Source organism: Macaca nemestrina, chromosome 20 (assembly GCF_043159975.1).
Source record: "Macaca nemestrina isolate mMacNem1 chromosome 20, mMacNem.hap1, whole genome shotgun sequence".
NCBI lineage: Eukaryota > Metazoa > Chordata > Mammalia > Primates > Cercopithecidae > Macaca > Macaca nemestrina.
In genome coordinates, this window is record NC_092144.1 from 17,713,552 (window position 1) to 17,730,773 (window position 17,222).

General features: G+C 64.2%; 1 protein-coding gene across 4 annotated transcripts; it reads left to right on the forward strand.

Annotated features, from left to right (window-relative positions):
- The first annotated feature begins 2,045 nt into the window (after positions 1-2,045).
- On the forward strand, positions 2,046-17,094 carry LOC105486913 (single stranded DNA binding protein 4). Of its 4 annotated transcripts, none has more exons than XM_011750085.2 (18): positions 2,046-2,357; positions 9,920-9,992; positions 10,321-10,382; positions 10,467-10,551; positions 13,388-13,477; positions 13,897-13,962; positions 14,176-14,235; positions 14,321-14,390; positions 14,528-14,598; positions 14,675-14,742; positions 15,079-15,124; positions 15,220-15,255; positions 15,349-15,403; positions 15,500-15,570; positions 15,662-15,740; positions 16,126-16,154; positions 16,252-16,475; positions 16,758-17,094. In XM_011750085.2, the coding sequence occupies exons 1-17, from the start codon at positions 2,299-2,301 to the stop codon at positions 16,459-16,461; spliced, it is 1,230 nt and encodes a 409-aa protein (XP_011748387.1). In that variant the 5' UTR covers positions 2,046-2,298; the 3' UTR covers positions 16,462-16,475; positions 16,758-17,094. The 4 variants fall into 4 exon arrangements, with proteins under 4 accessions (XP_011748387.1, XP_011748555.1, XP_011748473.1 ...); XM_011750253.3 differs by having other exon boundaries at positions 16,252-16,359; XM_011750171.2 differs by lacking the exon at positions 13,897-13,962 and having other exon boundaries at positions 2,049-2,357.
- Positions 17,095-17,222: the final 128 nt, after the last annotated feature.

Consider the following 17,222-nt stretch of genomic DNA (forward strand, 5'->3'; position numbering starts at 1 on the left):
GCCCAAGGAACCGTGGCTCACGGGGCGAGGGACCCCACCGGGGCACACGGGGCCCTGGTGAGCCACGGAGCTTTGGGAGGTTAAATTCGGGGTGCCAGGAGGGGCATCTGCCGGGCCTGGGAGCCCCGATTGTCACCAAGGCTCTGTGTGACTTTGGGTGAGCCACACCCTCTCTGTGCTTCATTAGGGGTAGGCGCTGGGTGGGCAGTGGTGGGGGCGGTCTTTAGGATGAGAGTGACCTGGACGCCGAAGCCCATGCTTCCCGTGGCCCCCCACGCTCCGGGCCGTCGCCAGCCCGAGGCCCCGCGGAATTGTGCGAGCCCCTCCTTACCGCAGCCGGGGCCCGGAGGCCCGCTGGAGAGGAAGCTGGGGGAGGGGGCGGCCGGCTGGACAGGAAGTGAGAAGGGCTGGCGTCCCCCCTCCCGCGCCGAGGCCCCTCGGGGAGGAGGCGGGGCTGGGGCCGGCCCTGCCCTTCCCTTCCTCTCCGCGGGTCTGGAGCCCCAGCGGCTCCCGACTTCCCGCCGGCCAGAAGGCTTGGGGTGGGGGCGGAAGGGTTCTCACGTACTGGGGGGCCGGCCTCTATCGGGGAGGCATCTGGGGGTCAGCTGGCAGCGAGAGACGTCCACACATTCACACACAAACACACACACGAAACATGAGCGCACAGCCACACACAGGTCCCAGGGAGCTGGCGGCCTACCCACGCGCGGAGGCACACACGTGCACATTCGGCACAGATTTGTGCACACAACCTCACTGGGCAGCTTGGCCCGACTCGGACCCATAACTGCCACCGCGCAGCCAGGGACAGTCGCCGAGACAGCGATCACTTACTGGGTGTTTGCCAGCTCCCCACGCACAAGGATGCACACGTGCACTCACACAGGAGCCGCGTGTTAGCACACACATAGAAAAAAAAAGGAATAGCCGTGGCAAACACAGAAACATCTAGACCTAGAGTCAACTGCACCGCCTTCCCGTACCCTGCCTGTCCACACACGACCCATTGGTACGCGGACACCCGTGCCCTGCGGGGGTCCCTGCCTCAGTATCCGCCCCCACTCTCTCTGAACACCCTTGGTTGGGGGATGAAGGGTCCTAGAAGGGGAAAAGGGCACCCACTGCCTGCACCCTGACTCCCGCAGACAAAGGTGGGATGCGTCCCATTTACAGCTCACAGCACCGAGGCAGAGAAGCCCAAACCCAGCACCTAGTATTGTAACCGGGTGTTATTTGAGTGTGGTGCCGGGTGGCTCCCACAACCTGGGTATTATAGGAACTTTGTTTCTGTGTGTCTGGATTGTGTCTGTGTTGTGTGACTTCCGGCGGGAGGCTGAGTGCCCGCAGGCCCTGTGACTGTGGAGCTAGGTAGGGTGTGGTTCTCAGGAGGCCGCAATAGTGCGCCCCAAGGTGACTGTGAGTTAACGGCGTGGGCTCTGTCCACGGCTGTTGGAAGCTGTGGCATGGCCTTGCATAAGCGTGCTTCTGCGTGAGGCTGGGTGCCTGCGTGCGGTGGCCTGTGTTTAGTTGTTCCAGGACGGCCACTGTGAGCTGGGTGTGTGGCAGTGTATGTGTGTCGCTGGGCGGGCTGTGTGTGCGGTGGTTCCCACCCGTGCTGAGTGTGGGTAGCTCTGCAGGGTGAGACACCCAGTGTCACTGCCTGAGGCTTTATGGGGCTATCCGCAGTCGTTCCAGCAGCGGGGTATACTTTTGTTGTGTAAAGCGCTATGTTAAGTGTCGCTGCAAATGTGTGTGGCTGGGTGTACAATTTGGGTGGCTGGCTCCATGAGGTGAGTGAACGTGTGCTCGCGCGCGTGTGCAGCCGCGATCAGCTGTGCGTCCCTGGGTGGCCGTCCCCGATCCTGACCCGCGAGTGTGTAGCCGCGCCCCCACCCCCTGCAATGGGCACTGCGCGTGCGTGCTTGGCCCGCGGTCCCGGCGGCGGGACCCACCCGCGCGCCCGCCATCGCCCCTTTAAGAGCGGCGCCCGCGGGCGGCGGGGAGGCAGCGGGCGGGGGCGCGCGCGGCGGGAGGAGGGGAGCGCGCGTTTCCCGGAACAGCCCGCGCGGAGGAAAGGGAGGAAAAAAAAGCCACCCTGCGGCCGGGGCCGGAGCTGGAGCCGCCGCTGCCGCCGCCGCTGCAGCCGTCTGGAGCTCCCCCGCGCGGACGATGCCCGCGGTGCCCGCCCGGGGCTCGGGGCGGTGAGGCCCGGGGCGCGGGGTAGCTATGGCGACGGCGAGCGCGGCCCGCGGCGCCGCCTGACAGGTGTGGGCCCCGGCGGCGGCGGCGCGGAGCAGCATGTACGCCAAGGGGGGCAAGGGTTCGGCCGTGCCCTCCGACAGCCAGGCCCGCGAGAAGTGAGTGCGGGGCCGGGGCCGGGGGCGGGGCTCGGCGTCCGCGCTCTTCCGTGGGCTCCGGCGCGGGCGGGCACCGCGCGGGGCACGTGGGCGCGGGCGGCGGGGAGCGCGGAACCTGAGCGCGCTCGAGGGGTCGCGAGATTGGCGGGGCCGCGCGACCCCCGAGGGGCAAGAGATTGGCGGGGGGCGCGCAAGACCCCGAGGGGTCACCGGAGTTGAGGGGTGACGGGCGACCCGAGGGGCGCTAGACGGGAGTGAACGGGTGAGACCCTAGCGGCTCCAGGGGTCGCGAGATTGGCGGGGGTGCGCGAAACCCGAGGGCGCGAGATTTGAGGGGGCGCGCGAGACCCCCGAGCGGGACTCGGGGGTCGCTAGGCCTCCTCGAGACGTGGGTGCCCGAGGCTGCGGACGCACGGGGATCGAGGTCGGCGAAGTTTTCCGGAAAGAGCGAGAGTGTCGGCTCGGGGACCCCGGGCGCCTGGGGAAGACCTGGAGGGCGGCTGGAGGGGCGCGCGGCCACCTGTCTGCCCTGGCCCCAGCAGCTGTGTGGGGCCCCTGGGGAAGCCGCACGGTTCACAGTCCGGGGGCGGGTGGGGACGACGGAGCCCTTCTCTTGATACCACCGAAGAGTGCATACTGAGGGCCCCTCTTTTCTGGGCGTGGCTCCAGGCGGTGGGTACCAGGCGCTCTCAGGCTGGTAGGGGCAGGTTCCACTGTGCGGATGGAGGAAGGGTGGTGGTGGGGCTGAGGTCTCTCGGGGTGGGGAGGCAGCCGAGTGTGCTCTCCGGGTGGAGAGCATTTGAAAGGTGCTTGGAGCTGTGACCGTCCCGCAGGAAGGGCACGGGGCAGTTTGCAGTGTTGGTGAAATTGCCCAGAGGCCGGGCGTGGTGGCCCACACCTGCAATCCCAGCACTTTGGGAGGCTGAGGTGGTCGAGAGATCGAGACCATCCTGGCCAACATGGTAAAACCCTGTCTCTACTAAAAATACAAAAATTAGCTGGGCGTGGGCGCCTGTAGTCCCAGCTACTGGGGAGGCTGAGGCAGAAGAATCGCTTGAACCCGGGACTCAGAGGTTACAGTGAGCCGAGATCACACCACTGCACTCCAGCCTGGCAACAGAGTCTGACTCTGTCTCAAAAAAAAAAAAAAAAAAAAAATTGCCCAGGAGGAGGGGAGTCTTGTCATAGCTGATGGTGGACTTGCAGGATCCTTGAAGTTGAGCCACCTAGAGTGACCCGGGGTGTGGAACTGGCCACCCAAGCAGAGAGGAGGCTGGGTCAGCAGGGAGGGGTCCCATGAGGACCCACCTTGAGGGCCAGGCCAGGAGGGAGGACTTGAATGTCTGGGTGCTGGAGAGGAGCCCCGGACGTTGGCTGAGTGTCCCCGTCCTACCTCTTCTGCCTAGGCTGACTTGGGATACCCCACCCCTCCACAAAGATGCCTGTCCCCTCTGCCCAGCCTCTGGGTCATTTTGGAGAAGAGGCTGTTCTGGCCAGAAGGTGGTAGGCAAATGGCTGCACCATCAGGCCTCCCTTGTGTGTGTGCAGTTAGGAAGATGAGCTCCGTTTCCAAGCACCCTCAAACCCAAAGACTTTTCGAAACTGGCCTCTGGCTCCTGCTTAGGTTGGAAGTAGGAGGTGTCTGCCATGGTCACCCCGGACCCCTGGTCTGTCTCCTGTGTGTCTCCAGCCAGCTGCTGGCTCTGGAGGCGACCACCCACCCAGTGGGAATCAGGATCGTTCACTGGTTCAGCATATCTGCCCTGGGTGTCCCAGGGTGTGGCAGTCGGGAAGGCAGGGTCTGGTCGGGATGGCAGGGTCAGTGGCCCTGAAGAAGCCCCCACCCCAGCAGGGAGGCAGGTATCCAGTTACCAGGAGAAAGCAAAGTGGGTGATATATAGTGAAGGGTGAGGGGATGTCAGGTGGAGGGCACGGCAAGTGCAAAGGCCCTGAGGTGGGACCAGGAAAAGGAGCTGAGGTTGGGCCCAGGTGTAGGAAGAGGCAGCCTGCAAGAGTGCCAGATGGGCCACAGTTGGTTGTGTGTGCAGAAGTGTGCTCTGGCTCCCAGGTGGAGTGGGGCTTGGAGGGGTCAGGAACAGAGGCTGGGAGTCCCTGGGGATGTGGACACAGTTGTCTCAAAGACAGCCGGGGAGGCCAGGCATGGTGGCTCACGCCTATAATCATCCCAGCACTTTGGGAGGCTAAGGTGGGTGGATCACTTGACGTCAGGAGTTCGAGACCAACCTGGCCAACATGATGAAACCCAGTCTCTACTAAAAATACAAAAATTAGCCGGGCGTGGTGGCGGGTGCCTGTAATCTCAGCTACTCTGGAGGCTGAGGTGAAAGGATCACTTGAACCTGGGATGCAGAGGTTGCAGTGAGTTGAGATCATGCCACTGCCCTCCAGCCTGGGTGACAGGGCGAGACTCCATCTCAAAAAGGAAAAAAAAAAAGAAAAAAAAACGGTGAAAGAGAGCTGATGGCAGCCTGGACCTAAGTAAGAAGGAAGAGATTTCATAGGTTTGAGCTGGGAGTGGTAGGGTGAGGGGTTTAGCTGCATTCCTGGCCCCCTTCCCTTACTGTCCTCCCACCCCCCCAACCTGCCCAGCAGAGGTGCTCTGGGGACACTGGTCTGGGGACTCAAGGCTCTCGGAAGTCCCTCAGCTGCCAGTGGGGAGGCTGCGGGGCCCTTCTTTGGCCAGAGCCAGCCCGTGTGCTTCCATTTCATGGAGAGGGTCTCGTGTAAGTGTTGGTTTGGAGGTGAGGTTCCGCTATCAAAGAAAGCCTGGAGAACACCAGATGGCTGCATCCCCCCATTTCACCGAAAGGGACACCAGGGCCCTAGAGAGGAAGCCACCTGATGAGGACTCAGCTTCTCTGGCACAGATGAGCTCTAAGAGGCAGCCCCAGGCCTCAGTTTCCTCATCTGAAATGTGGGCGACCCGTCTTTCAGGATCTTTGCAAGGACTGGGTAGGAGCCCGTAGGTGGAGCACCCACTGGTGCAGCCACTCGGCTCTCAGGAAGTATCCACCACAGGCGAGCCACTTCCTGCTTCTGGGCCTCGGTTTCCTCCTCTGTGAAATGGGGTGAAGGGGTCACACTGCTCCAAACCTTGACTCTGCAGCACTGCACTTTTCTTCCTGCACTGAGCCTCATGCCTCCTTCCTTCTCTCTCTGGCCCCAATCCTGAGCCCCTTCTGGCTGCCCTTGGAGCCTACAGGCCTTCCCGGCTCACACGAGGTCTCGGCCAGCTGGCTCCAGGAAGGGACCGAGCACCTGGTGGGTGCCTGCCCTCGGGGGCTTGCAGCAGATGGTGGTGACTGCGGAGTACGGGGGCAGCAGAGTGGGCCAAGGGAGGCTGGGGTCTGAATAGGCCACCCGCAACAAGAGTGGGGTGTGTATATCCTTCAACACTCAAGCGCTGCCAGGCAGGTTCAGAAGAGGTCCATGAATCACAGCCATGGTTGGTGTCGCCTGGCAGCCCATGGGCTTCTCCCAGGCTTGATTTTGACCCAGCACATGGATGCCGGTGGCTTGTTCATCAGCCTGGCAGGAAAGCCAGAGATGGGATTCACAATTGGACATGGTCATTTTGGCCGCTGGCTGGAAATGGCTATGAGGGGCAGGTGTGGAGGGTAGTAAGGAGAGGCTGCCACTTTGCCAAGAAGCTGCCAAAGGCCCGGCCTTTAGGGTTGGCACAGGGGAGGGAGAATGGCAAGGGTTGGAGGGTCCCTTTGGGGACAGCAGTGAGACCTGGTGACAGATAGCACGGTGACAGAAAGCCGTAAGTGGCAGGTGTCTCCTGTCCCAGCAGCGTCTGTGTTCAGGAGGGCGCTGAGCAGGGAGCACCCATTGTGGCCATTCTCGGTAATTATGGTAACTCGCGTCATTATGGAGGTAGCTGTGGTATATTTCAGGCCACCAGGCGCTAGCTAGCACCCCATCCTGGCTCTGCTTCCCTGTGTAGCCTCATGCTCTCGCCAGGTCCAGGCACCCCATGTCCTCCGGGTCTTGTGTTCTTTCTGCAGGGAGGGCTGCCTGCTGCTCTTCCGGGTGCCTCCCCGTGTTCGTTTCTGGCCACCTGCCCGTGTGGCACAGGGAGCCCTCGTAGGCGGCAGGCCCTGAGAGGTTGTGCCGACCCAGGGCAAGTGGCCCGTAGGGGGCACAGGTGATTTGCATCCAGAGCCCTTCCCTATAACTGAGCTCAGGGCCCCAACCGGTGGCGCCCCCAGACCTGGCCCCCAAAGCCGTCCTCTGGGAGGGGAGGGCTTTGTAGGTCCCAAAGCTCCCTGGCCGAACAGCCAGGCTTCAAAACTTTTCACACAAAACAATAACAACCCACAGTTCTTCCCTGGAGACTGAATCCTGTTTCAAATAAAAGGACTAATGTGGAAGGGAAATCAGCGAAGTCAGAAACTTCCTCTGGCCTCCCATCGCTCCCAGGAGAAATTCCCAAATCCTCAATGTGGACAGAATGGCTGCTGGCCTTCATCAGTGCTTACCCCATGGCTCGCCTGATCCTCCCGGCATCCCAGGAGGGGGTCCCCGGGCCGGTTTGTTCATTCACTGGGGTGACTCGGGGCCCAGGATGCCCAGCTCCATTGTAAGGGCGTCACAGTGAGCGGACTCCGAGTCCCCACCCCGCCTGAAGCCACATTCCATCGGGGGCGAAGACAGAGACTCTCAGAGGGGGAGACGGAGCAGGGTGTGGGCTTCCATGTGACAGGGAAGCCCCTGATAGGTGACACTGGAGTCTCTGGGCGGAAGTGCCCTAGGCAGGGAAACAGTGCGCAGAGGCCCTGGGGTGGCAGAGCAGCCAGTGTGTGGGTTGGGGGGAGGCAGCGCACAGGAGGGTTTGCACAAGGAACGTGGGGGTTGGGGGAGCAGTGCCTGGAGGGGACTCTGTCATAATCCAGGTGGGAGACAGTGGGTGGCCTGGCTCAGGTGTGCAGTGGAGGTGGGGAGAGGGGCCTGAATCAGATTTCCTTCAGTGTTTTTTTAAATGCAGTGATGTTTGGGGACAGCTGGGTGGATCTCATGCAGGTGCACGCCTGTGCACACACCACCAGAGGCTCCTTGGATGGGATGTGTGTGTAAAGGCCAAGCTGAAGGGATGGGGGCTCAGGGTGTCGAGGCTGGGTCAGTGGATCAGTGGATCAAGTGGACAGTGGATCAGTGGATCCCAAGTGTGGGGAAGGTCAGGCCATAGCATCCTCTGGACAGCCCCTACTTGAAGGCATCATCAAAACAGGACGGGCGGCCGCACAGGGAGAGCAGAGGAGAGGACAGAGCTGGTAGCCAGCGGGGGCTGGAGGCAGGAGGACAGCAGAAGAGGGCGGGGTGGGCTCTGGGGGGGGCCACCTCCTGGGTTAGGTGCTCATGGGGACAGTCAGGGAATGGGAGATAAGGCAGGTAGAACCCTTGGCAGCCCCCTCTTCAGGACTCCCCCTGGGCCTCTTGGACAGCCGTGCCCTGGGTATGGGGTACTCAGAATGCAGCCTGTGCAGGATGTCCCGCTGCCCCCGCCCTCCTGGGGCAGCTCACCAGCGTTCCCACAACTCTGTCTTACCCCACTCTGGCATTTCATGCCCCCTGCTATGACCCCCAAGTGGCTGGGGTGGGAACTCTCTTCTGCACCTGGTGGGTGAGTTGGCATTGGGCTCCCCAGGCTGGTCGGTCTGCCCCTTGAACCTGCCCACTCTGGCCTTGTGTGCTCCCCTTCCACTGATGGACGCAGGCCTCTCAGTCACTAGCCACAGGGAAAGGCTCAGAAGCCTCTAGATGGGCCAAGGTGCCACAGAAGTGAGCTAGATAGGCGGGCGTGCAGGCCGTGGGGCCAGGAAAGTGGAGGAAGAGCTGGTGTGGGAGACTGGAGGGGTGTGAGGTCAGGATCTAGCAGGATCTGGGCTGGGGGCACTCTCGAAGAGTGGTGTGATGATGCAGGGCTGACCACTGGGCGCTGTGTGTCCTGCCCCATCCCTGCCCCTGGGGTGGCCTTCACAGCTCACATGGTACAGTGTGAGCCTGGTGTACCCCGCCCTGGGCCGCCTCCCCTCCCTGATGCCGTGCCACTTGCCTTTCCGTAGCCTCAGCGCCTTCCAGCCTGCCACAGAGCTCACCTCTCTTGACAGGTATTGCCTGTCTCTGTCTCTCCCCTCAAGAACGTGGCCTCCAGGATGGGCTGGGGGTGTGCATTGCTCAAAAGGCACTTCATGGATGCTGGAGGAACTAATGAAGAAGTGAATGAATGAAGGAGGGGAGGCAGGATAAGATCTGGGGCAAGGGCAGTGCCCTTGAAGACCAGGTGGGGGCAGGAAGTCCTCACGTTCTCTAGGGGCCGGGGCAGGAACCAGAGGGTTGGAAGTCTGAAAGGGACCTGGGGGACATGATAGGTGGTGGGTGCTGGGATTGGAGCAGCCTGACTGAGAGGGAGCAGAGTGTGAGTCAAAGGAAGGTTATTTTAGGATGGGGCCGGCAGCCAGAGAGGGCGGCGCAGCTGAGCCGGAGGCGGCTGGAAGGGCCCCCAGGCCTGCCTGCTTCTCGCCTCTAGGGCTCAGCCTCAGGCTGGCCCTCTGGTACCCTGTCTTGAATCCAAGAGTCCCCCAACCCCCAGCAGACCCTCGTGGGTCCCTAGCTGGGCAGTACAAGAACTCTGAGAGGGGGTGGCTCATTCCAGGGAGGTCCAGAAGGGCTGGTGCCACAGAACTGGGCGCCCCTTTGGATGAGGGCTTTGTCCTCTGCTGTCTGGTGTGGCAGCTGGACTGGAGTGGGGTGGACAGTCCGGCCTCTCCCTGACCTGCAGAGGGCCGTGCTGGAGCCACCTGGCTGGGCGAGGGTGGCCCAGGTCCAAGCTCTTGGGGTACGCAGTGGTTGAGAGGGTGAGTCCAGGGGTCCCTGGCAGGCCGGGGACTTGTGCAGAGCCCTGTGGGCGTTTGGGTAGGGTGGCACCACTGCAGACGTGGCACTGCGGGCCCTACCTCCCCTGGCCCCCCACCTCCATTCCCCAGACACTGCCCCAGGGTCAGCACTGACTGGGGACAGTCTGCAGGAAGGATTGAGGCCACCACAGTGGATGGGCAGCGACCCTAAGGAAGAGATGGGGTCCAGGGAATGGGGGGGATGTCAGGGGGAGGGCCCCTTCCCTCCTTCCGTCCTGGGCCGGGAAGGTTGGGGATGAGTTTGGGTGTGGGCCCTGAGCACACTACATGGCCCAGGGTGCCCACTGGTCGTACCCACCCCGCACATACTCAGGAATGACACTCCTCTGTGGAGAAGTCCTCCCCAGCACGGAGGCCTCTCTGAAGTCACAGTGTTGGCAGGACAGGGCAAGGAGTTGGTCCTCGAGGGAGTGCGGAACACAGCCGAATTCGGCCTGGAATTGGGGGTCAGGGATGCCTGGGAGGGGCCTGTAGGACGTGGATGGATAACTATGAGCTGTCCCTGCTGAGCAGCTGGTGGGGAGGCCATCTTTCCACCCGCCCTCCTGAGAGGTGGAAGGGCTTTGGGGCGGGCCTTTGCCTTGGAGAGCCTGAGCCCCCTGGACCACCTTGCCCCCACAGGTTGGCGCTGTACGTCTATGAGTACCTGCTGCACATCGGTGCCCAGAAGTCAGCCCAGACCTTCCTGTCTGAGGTAAGCCGCTGCCTCCAGCCTGGCCCTCCCTCCCCACCCACACCCCAGGGGCCTCCTCCATTTCCACTGGGGACCCAGGGGGTGGGCCCGCGTTGCCACTCTGATGGCCCTGGGAACTGAGGATTCGGCAGGGTCCGGGCCGGGCTGGCATCCAGGCATCTGGTCCACATGCCCAGTCGGGACCTGCCACACATCCTGGGGCCCTCTGCCCACCCAGTTACCCTTCCCTCCCCACTCCATCCCTGCCCAGATGTTCTCTGGGCACCCTGCTGCGTGGTGGCACAAGGTCAGGTAGGGCCACCCCCTCACCACCTTCCTTTCCCTGCAGATCCGATGGGAGAAGAACATCACGCTGGGGGAGCCCCCCGGGTTCCTGCACTCCTGGTGGTGGTGCGTGCTGGGCTGCTGTGGGTGGACTGTGGAAGGGGGTTGAGGGGTTCACGTGGAGCAACCGTCTACCCCTGCCGCCCACAGTGTGTTCTGGGATCTGTACTGTGCAGCGCCTGACCGGAGAGAGGCCTGCGAGCACTCCGGCGAGGCCAAGGCCTTCCAGGACTATGTGAGTCCCAGCCCCAGGGACTCGGGGACTCCAGGGTGGGAGGTCTGCTGGGCCTGTGGCTGGATGGCTGGGGAGGTGGGGTGAGGGCTGCACAGCTAGAGGAGGGCTGGGAATGGTGGTAGTTGGGGGTTGACAGGAAGAGCTGCCGCTGCCACTCAGGCTCTTGGCCACTTCTGGGGGTCCCTCCACCCTCCCCTTGGTCCAGGGTCATTCACAGAGTAAGGGAAAGCTCTTTTCACTGCACCACGCTTCTGAGGGTCCCCACAGCCCTCCCACCCTCCTGGGGGTACTGGGTGGGTGCCATTTCCCCGCCCCTCCTGTGAGCCTGCCTAGAGATGGGGGAAGCTCACTGCCTTCCTCCTCCTTTGCCGTGTGTGCGTTGGGGGTCACTGCTGCTCCTCTGAGCGGGGAGCCCCGGTGGGGGTGCCCCATGGGCCAGGCACTAGGACAGTTTCTGACCTTGCCGGGTACTTGGAGCTGCCCACTTCCTCTCTGCTGTCATTTTCCTTCTGGGTTAGAAAAGGTCAGAGGCCTGCCTGGAGTGGAGGCTCTGCCTGGCTAACACCAGGGGATGGCAGCCTCCTGTTGTCATGGGGCAGCAGATGGCAGCCCTTCCCTTCATCCTGTGCGCTGGGCCACCTGGCCCCCTCTGTTGGGTCTGAGGGGGAGGTGCCGGCTCTGCCGGTGGGCGGCTGGGGGGCGCCAGTCCCGCCCACTCCCTGCCCCCTGCGCGCCAGAGGGCAGGTCTCAGCAAGGCAGAGGCGGCCTGAGGGGTGGGGCGCCCATGTCTCTGAAGATGCCTCCAGCACGCTGCATGGGAGCTGGGCACGCGGAAGCCCTCCTGGCGTCACTGCTGTTCACCCCCATGGTGTCCCACTGCTCGTGTGTGGTCCCCTTGTCCTAGTCCCGCTTGGTCTGGGGCCCCGGGGGTGTCTGGAGCTGTGGACTTGGGCGACTCTGTCCCCATCCCAGCCGTCTGGGTCTAGCATCCCCTCTGGGCGCCCCCGCCGGGCCAGGAGGGCGGAGCTGGCGAGTCGGCGAGAACGCGCTTCCCAGGCGCGCAGCGGTTACCATGGAGTGTAGACCGCAGGGCCCAGGGCTGAGGCCGCCCAAGTCCTGGGGTGACCGAATCCCCGTGGGGACTCGTCATGCCGTGCCGTCGCCTCCGTTGCTCTCACTCTCACTGGGGGCACCCTGCCTGCCGAACCCGCACAGAGGTGGCCCCTTCCTCTCGTGCCTTTCTCCCGCCCTCTGAGCGGGGTGCTCTGTCCGCCCCTCCCCGGCTCCAGGCCGACCTTGGCGTCTCCAGGAAACGCCGGAGCGCCCAGCCCATCGCCATGGCAACGCGTGCCGGGCCGGCTGCTCTTCAGGGATGATTGACGTAGGGGGTCCGGCCCGGGCCAACCGCCAGGGAGGGCGCGCCGCCCGGGATTAACTCCTCGGAGCCTAGAGTTGGGAAGCTGCGGGGCGCAGGGGGCCGGGGGGAGGCTGCGGTGGAGCCTCTGCGACCAGGAAACGCTCAGGCACCCGCTGTGGCCCGAGAGAACCCCCTCCCTGTGGGGTGGACAGACACAGGGCTCAGAGGTGCCCCCTGCCCACCCTCCGGGAGTGGACCGGAGGGGCCGCCTGGGAGCGCAGCTGCTCCAGGCCATTGTGTTTGCGGGAGGGGGTGGGGTGGGGGCCCAGAGGGGACCTGGCAGTTTGTAACTGAGAAAGTGGCACAGGAGTGGGGCCCTAGGGCACGAGGGCTTTCGAAGGATTTGTTCTGGGCCTTGGGAGTGCTCTCCGTCATGGTGAGCTTAGGGGGCTCCTTCCTCCACCCCCTCCCCCAGCTTAGGACCCTGGCGGGAGGCTTGAGGCTAACCTCAGAGAAGAGGCCAGCCCGCAGCCCTACACGGGGAGGGAGGATTTCTCCTGGGGCTCTGCTCTAGGCAGGGGACCCCTCTCAGCAGTCCCTGAGGACAGGAAACGCAGTGTGACTGCAGGCAGAGTGCTCAACTTCTCTGAGCCCAAGTGGCATCAGTTAATGCCACAAACACCTGAGTGTCCCGATGTGCTGGCTTGGGCCAACCCCAGAGAGAGCCCCTCCCCTTGTTTTTGGGGGTTGGGGTTTGGCCTGGACCATACAGACAGAGGCTGGGAGAGAAGTTCTCCCCTCCCTGTCCCCAGAGGTGTCCCTTTGCCCTCATAGACCGGGCCGCCCTCCCCACCTCACATCCCCCTTCCCACCTTCCCCCTGCCAGACCCTATAGGCCCCATAGCAGACAGGTCTACAACTTGGTCCCCAACCAGGCCTGGGCTGCCACCAGAATTTCTGGCAGATACAGGAAGCCCCCTCTAGCACCGTGTCTTCTCCCCTTCTCCATCTGAGAGAGGCTGGGGGAAGGGAACCCCACCCCAGAATCCTGCTTTTCCCCCTCCCTTCTGGACGATGGGCAGGGTGGGGTGGGGCAGGGGTCCACAGCTGCTCTAAGGTAGAGCCTTCAGGGAGGCTCTTGAAACTGCCAGTATATTTGTGTGTATGTTTATTTGGGGTGTCCTGGGTAGAGCTGGGGACCTAGCTGAGCTGTCCTGCCAGCCAGGACGATGCAGGGCCTGTTGGGATGGGTCTGGAGTCGGGGGCAGGTCTGTGTGAGATGGGGGCAGCACTGGATCCTGGGTCCTACAGGGTCTTCAGACCCACAGATCCTCAGGCGACAACCCCAGTGTGCTCACTGACCAATGCCAGCTGGCTGTCCCATGGGGCCAGCCACCTGCAGAGAGGAGGGGGCACACCCCAGGTAGGAAGTGTCCAAGTGCCCTGACCTGGCCCTCTCGGTTTCCCGCACCCCTACAGAGCGCTGCAGCTGCCCCCAGCCCTGTGATGGGGAGTATGGCCCCAGGTGACGCAATGGCCGCAGGCCCCATGGCAGCTGGCTTCTTCCAGGTATGGCCCAGGCTGGAGTCCCCTGGCCCGCAACTCTGGGTGAACATGCGTCTGAGGATGAGGGTCCCACGTGGGCAGAGGTCATGAGGCCGGCAGGCTGGAGATGGGTGGGAGGGTCCTCTGTGTCGCAGGTGTGCCCAGGTGGGCCTTTCAGGGGCCAGCGAGGGAGGGCCCGAGTGCAGTGGAGGGTGGGTGTCTGCACGCTTGGCCTGTACGTGCGTGTGCACAGGGTGCTTGGGGATGCAGTGGCCACAGTGGTCCTGGTGACCACTGGTGCCTGAGTCCTGCCCTCAAGCCTTCCCACAGGGTCCCCGTCCCATAGGCTGGCCCACCCCTCTGCCTCCATGGAGCCCCTCCCCTCCTCAGCCAAACCCAGTAGGACCTCATTCCCCCCAACCCACCTGGTTCTGTCCTCCTAGGGCCCCTCGGGCTCCCAGCCATCCCCCCACAACCCCAACGCCCCCATGATGGGGCCTCCCGGTCAGGTAAGGAGCTGTGGTGCCTGCCCCTAACACACACACATCCCCTCCCCCAGTGCCACCCCCTCCTGCCCCCAAGCCATGATGTCCTGGCCGGCTGGCACCGCCAGGCTTTGCTGACTGGTTCTGGAGGAGGGGGCTCCCCAGCATAGCAGGAATGGGGTAGCTTTGGGAGCCAGAGGGTGGGGGGAGGTGCTGATCCCCACCCACCTCTTCCAGCCCTTCATGTCACCGCGCTTCCCAGGGGGCCCCCGGCCCGCCCTGCGGATGCCAAGTCAGGTGAGAAAGGGATGATGGGAGGGGGGCAGGAGCTGGGCCGGGGAGAGAGCACCCCACACTCAGTGCCGCCGCACCCCCTCTGCAGCCCCCCGCAGGCCTCCCCGGCTCCCAGCCCCTCCTCCCTGGTGCCATGGAGCCCTCCGCAAGAGCCCAGGGTGAGTAGGGAAGCTCCAGCCCCTATCCCCCCATCAATCAGAATTCCAGCTCTCAGAGCCCTGACCTTGCTGCCTCCCTGCTGTCCACACTGGGTAATGGTCCAGGTCCGAGTCCCCTTCCTTCTGCCCCACCCCAGGGCATCCAAGCATGGGCGGCCCAATGCAGAGGGTGACGCCTCCTCGGGGCATGGCCAGCGTGGGGCCCCAGGTAAGAGTGGAGCCCTGGTGGGTGGGGCTTTCGGGCTGTCCCCGGTCTGCCCCTCACAGACCCTTTGCCTCCGCAGAGCTATGGAGGTGGCATGCGGCCCCCACCCAACTCCCTTACTGGCCCAGGCCTGCCTGCCATGAACATGTAAGACCCTCGGGGACCCCCGGAGTGTGCAGTTCACAGGCCACCACTAGCTTCATGGCTGGGTCAGCCGGGGCAGGCCCTGAATCCTCAGGACAGTCTTGGATATTGTTTATTTCATGGCCACTGAGGGGAGACAGGCCTGAAGTAGCAGTTAGTCCCCCGGGGCCAGTGATGGGTTGAGATTGGAACCTGGCCGCTCGCGGTGGCCACTTTTCCAGCAACATCTGCTCTGTGGCCTGTCTGGGGACACAGTGGAGCAGGGTGTGGGGGGTGCGTGGTGGGGGCTGTGATCCACATGGACTAGCCCCGGAGTCTGTCACCCACCGTCTCTTCCAGGGGCCCAGGAGTTCGTGGCCCGTGGGCCAGCCCCAGTGGAAACTCGGTGAGCCTAAGGCTGGGTGGGCAGGCCTGGGGTGGGGTGGGAGGGGCACTGGGCGAGCCGCCTGGCTGACTGCTCACAGCTGCCCCTGTCCCCAGATCCCCTACTCCTCCTCATCCCCCGGCAGCTACACGGTACGTCTGAGCAAGGCTGGGCCACCCCTGGGCAAGGGCTGTGGGATGGCAGATGAGGGACCATTTCTCACGGTTCCTGTCTCCTGTGTGCAGGGACCCCCAGGAGGAGGTGGGCCCCCTGGAACACCCATCATGCCTAGCCCTGGAGGTATGGCCTAGGCAGAGGCGGGGTGTGCTAGGGTGGGTGTGGTTGGGGGAAACCCCGTCACACCTGGCACCCTTCCTGTCCCCTGATCTCCCCCAGATTCCACTAACTCCAGCGAAAACATGTACACTATCATGAACCCCATCGGGCCGGGCGCTGGCAGGGCTAATGTGAGTGGGGGCTTGCGGGGGTGCTTCTCGAGGCGGTGACCCCACTGAGGGAATGGGTGGCCCGAGACCCACGCTGTCCTCATGCCTGCAGTTCCCGCTCGGCCCTGGCCCGGAGGGCCCCATGGCCGCCATGAGCGCGATGGAGCCTCACCATGTGAACGGATCCCTGGGTGAGTGGGCGTCCCTGCTCCTGCCCACGCTGCCTTCCTGCCTTCCGGGCCCGTGCGCTCCCTGGCTGCCTCCTCTCGCCAGTCAGCCCGCCTGTCAGGTGGAGGTGTCTAGTGGCGCCCTGAGTCCCCCGGGGACCACTCAGTGACAGGGTCTGCCCCCACCTGGAGCGAGATCCAGCGACCAAACCAGGGGATGCACTGACCGCCCCTTCCCCCAGGCCCAACCCTCCACCTGGCCTCAGTCCCGGGGTTCCTGGCGGGCTGTGCGGGGTGGGGGCGCGGCGGCGGAGGAAGCTCGCGAGGGTCTTCGGCCCCAGGAGGCCGGGGGACCTGGCGTCCTGGCGTCAGCACGTCTGAGCCGGTACCCGTGTCTGTCGGTCCGCAGGCTCGGGCGACATGGACGGGTTGCCGAAGGTAAGGGGGCTGCGCTCCTGCGGAGGCGGGGGACCCGGGAAGGGGTGGGAGCGGGGGGCGGGGCAGGGAGTTCCGCGCTGACCGCGGCCACCCCCAGAGCTCTCCCGGCGCCGTGGCCGGCCTGAGCAACGCCCCGGGCACCCCGCGGGACGACGGCGAGATGGCGGCCGCCGGGACCTTCCTGCACCCGTTCCCGAGCGAAAGCGTAAGCGACTGCGTCGACTCCCCCCCCGCGGCGGCGTCGGGCCGGAGGGGCCTGGCGGGCAGGCCCCGGCGGGGCGGCCGGGGGGCCAGAGCAAGACCGTGACCGCGGCGGGCCAGGTGGGGGGGCGGCCGCGGCATACTTCCCCTCTCCCTAACCTCTCCTCACACCCCACCACCTCCCACTCCTGTTTCACCGTCCCGATGCCATCCGCCCCCACCCCGGGACCCGCGCCCCAGGGCGGCCTCCCCACGCATCGCCCCTCCCCCGTTCCCTCCTATCCCCAACCCGTCTGCCCAGGACCCAGCCCTGCCCTGTCCCCCATTGTCCCTGGGGGCGGGTCTCAGCCTCTTCCGAAGCTAAACGCGGCCCCTGCGCGCTGCCCCCTCCTCTCTCCGCAGTACTCGCCAGGGATGACCATGAGCGTGTGATGGGGCGGCAGCCCCGGGCCTCTGCGGGCCTAGGCTTCTGCCCAGCACCCCTGCTCAGGGCGAGGGGCTGAGGTCACACCTCGGGCACCTGGACTCCTGGCCAATCAAGGCTTGCCCAGCTGGGAGGCCCCACACGAAAGACTTACCATTTTATTAAAAACGCAAGGACCTCAGAGACGTTCTTTTCTGTATGGACCCTTCCTGCCATTTGTATTTTGTCCCAGAGGGCTCTTTGGGGGGCCCCTCTCCCCAGGACGTCAGGGGGTAGGGCCCATCAATAAATGGAAGCTGGTTTTGGTTTTTGGTAGCTTGTCTCAGATTCCCTTTTTGGCCTTCGGCCACCACACCCTCAACCCTGTGGTCTGATGTTCCCCCACGCCCCCATCTAGCCCCACCTTTGAGAACTGGGGGCAGAGTGAGGCTCCAGGTTCTGGG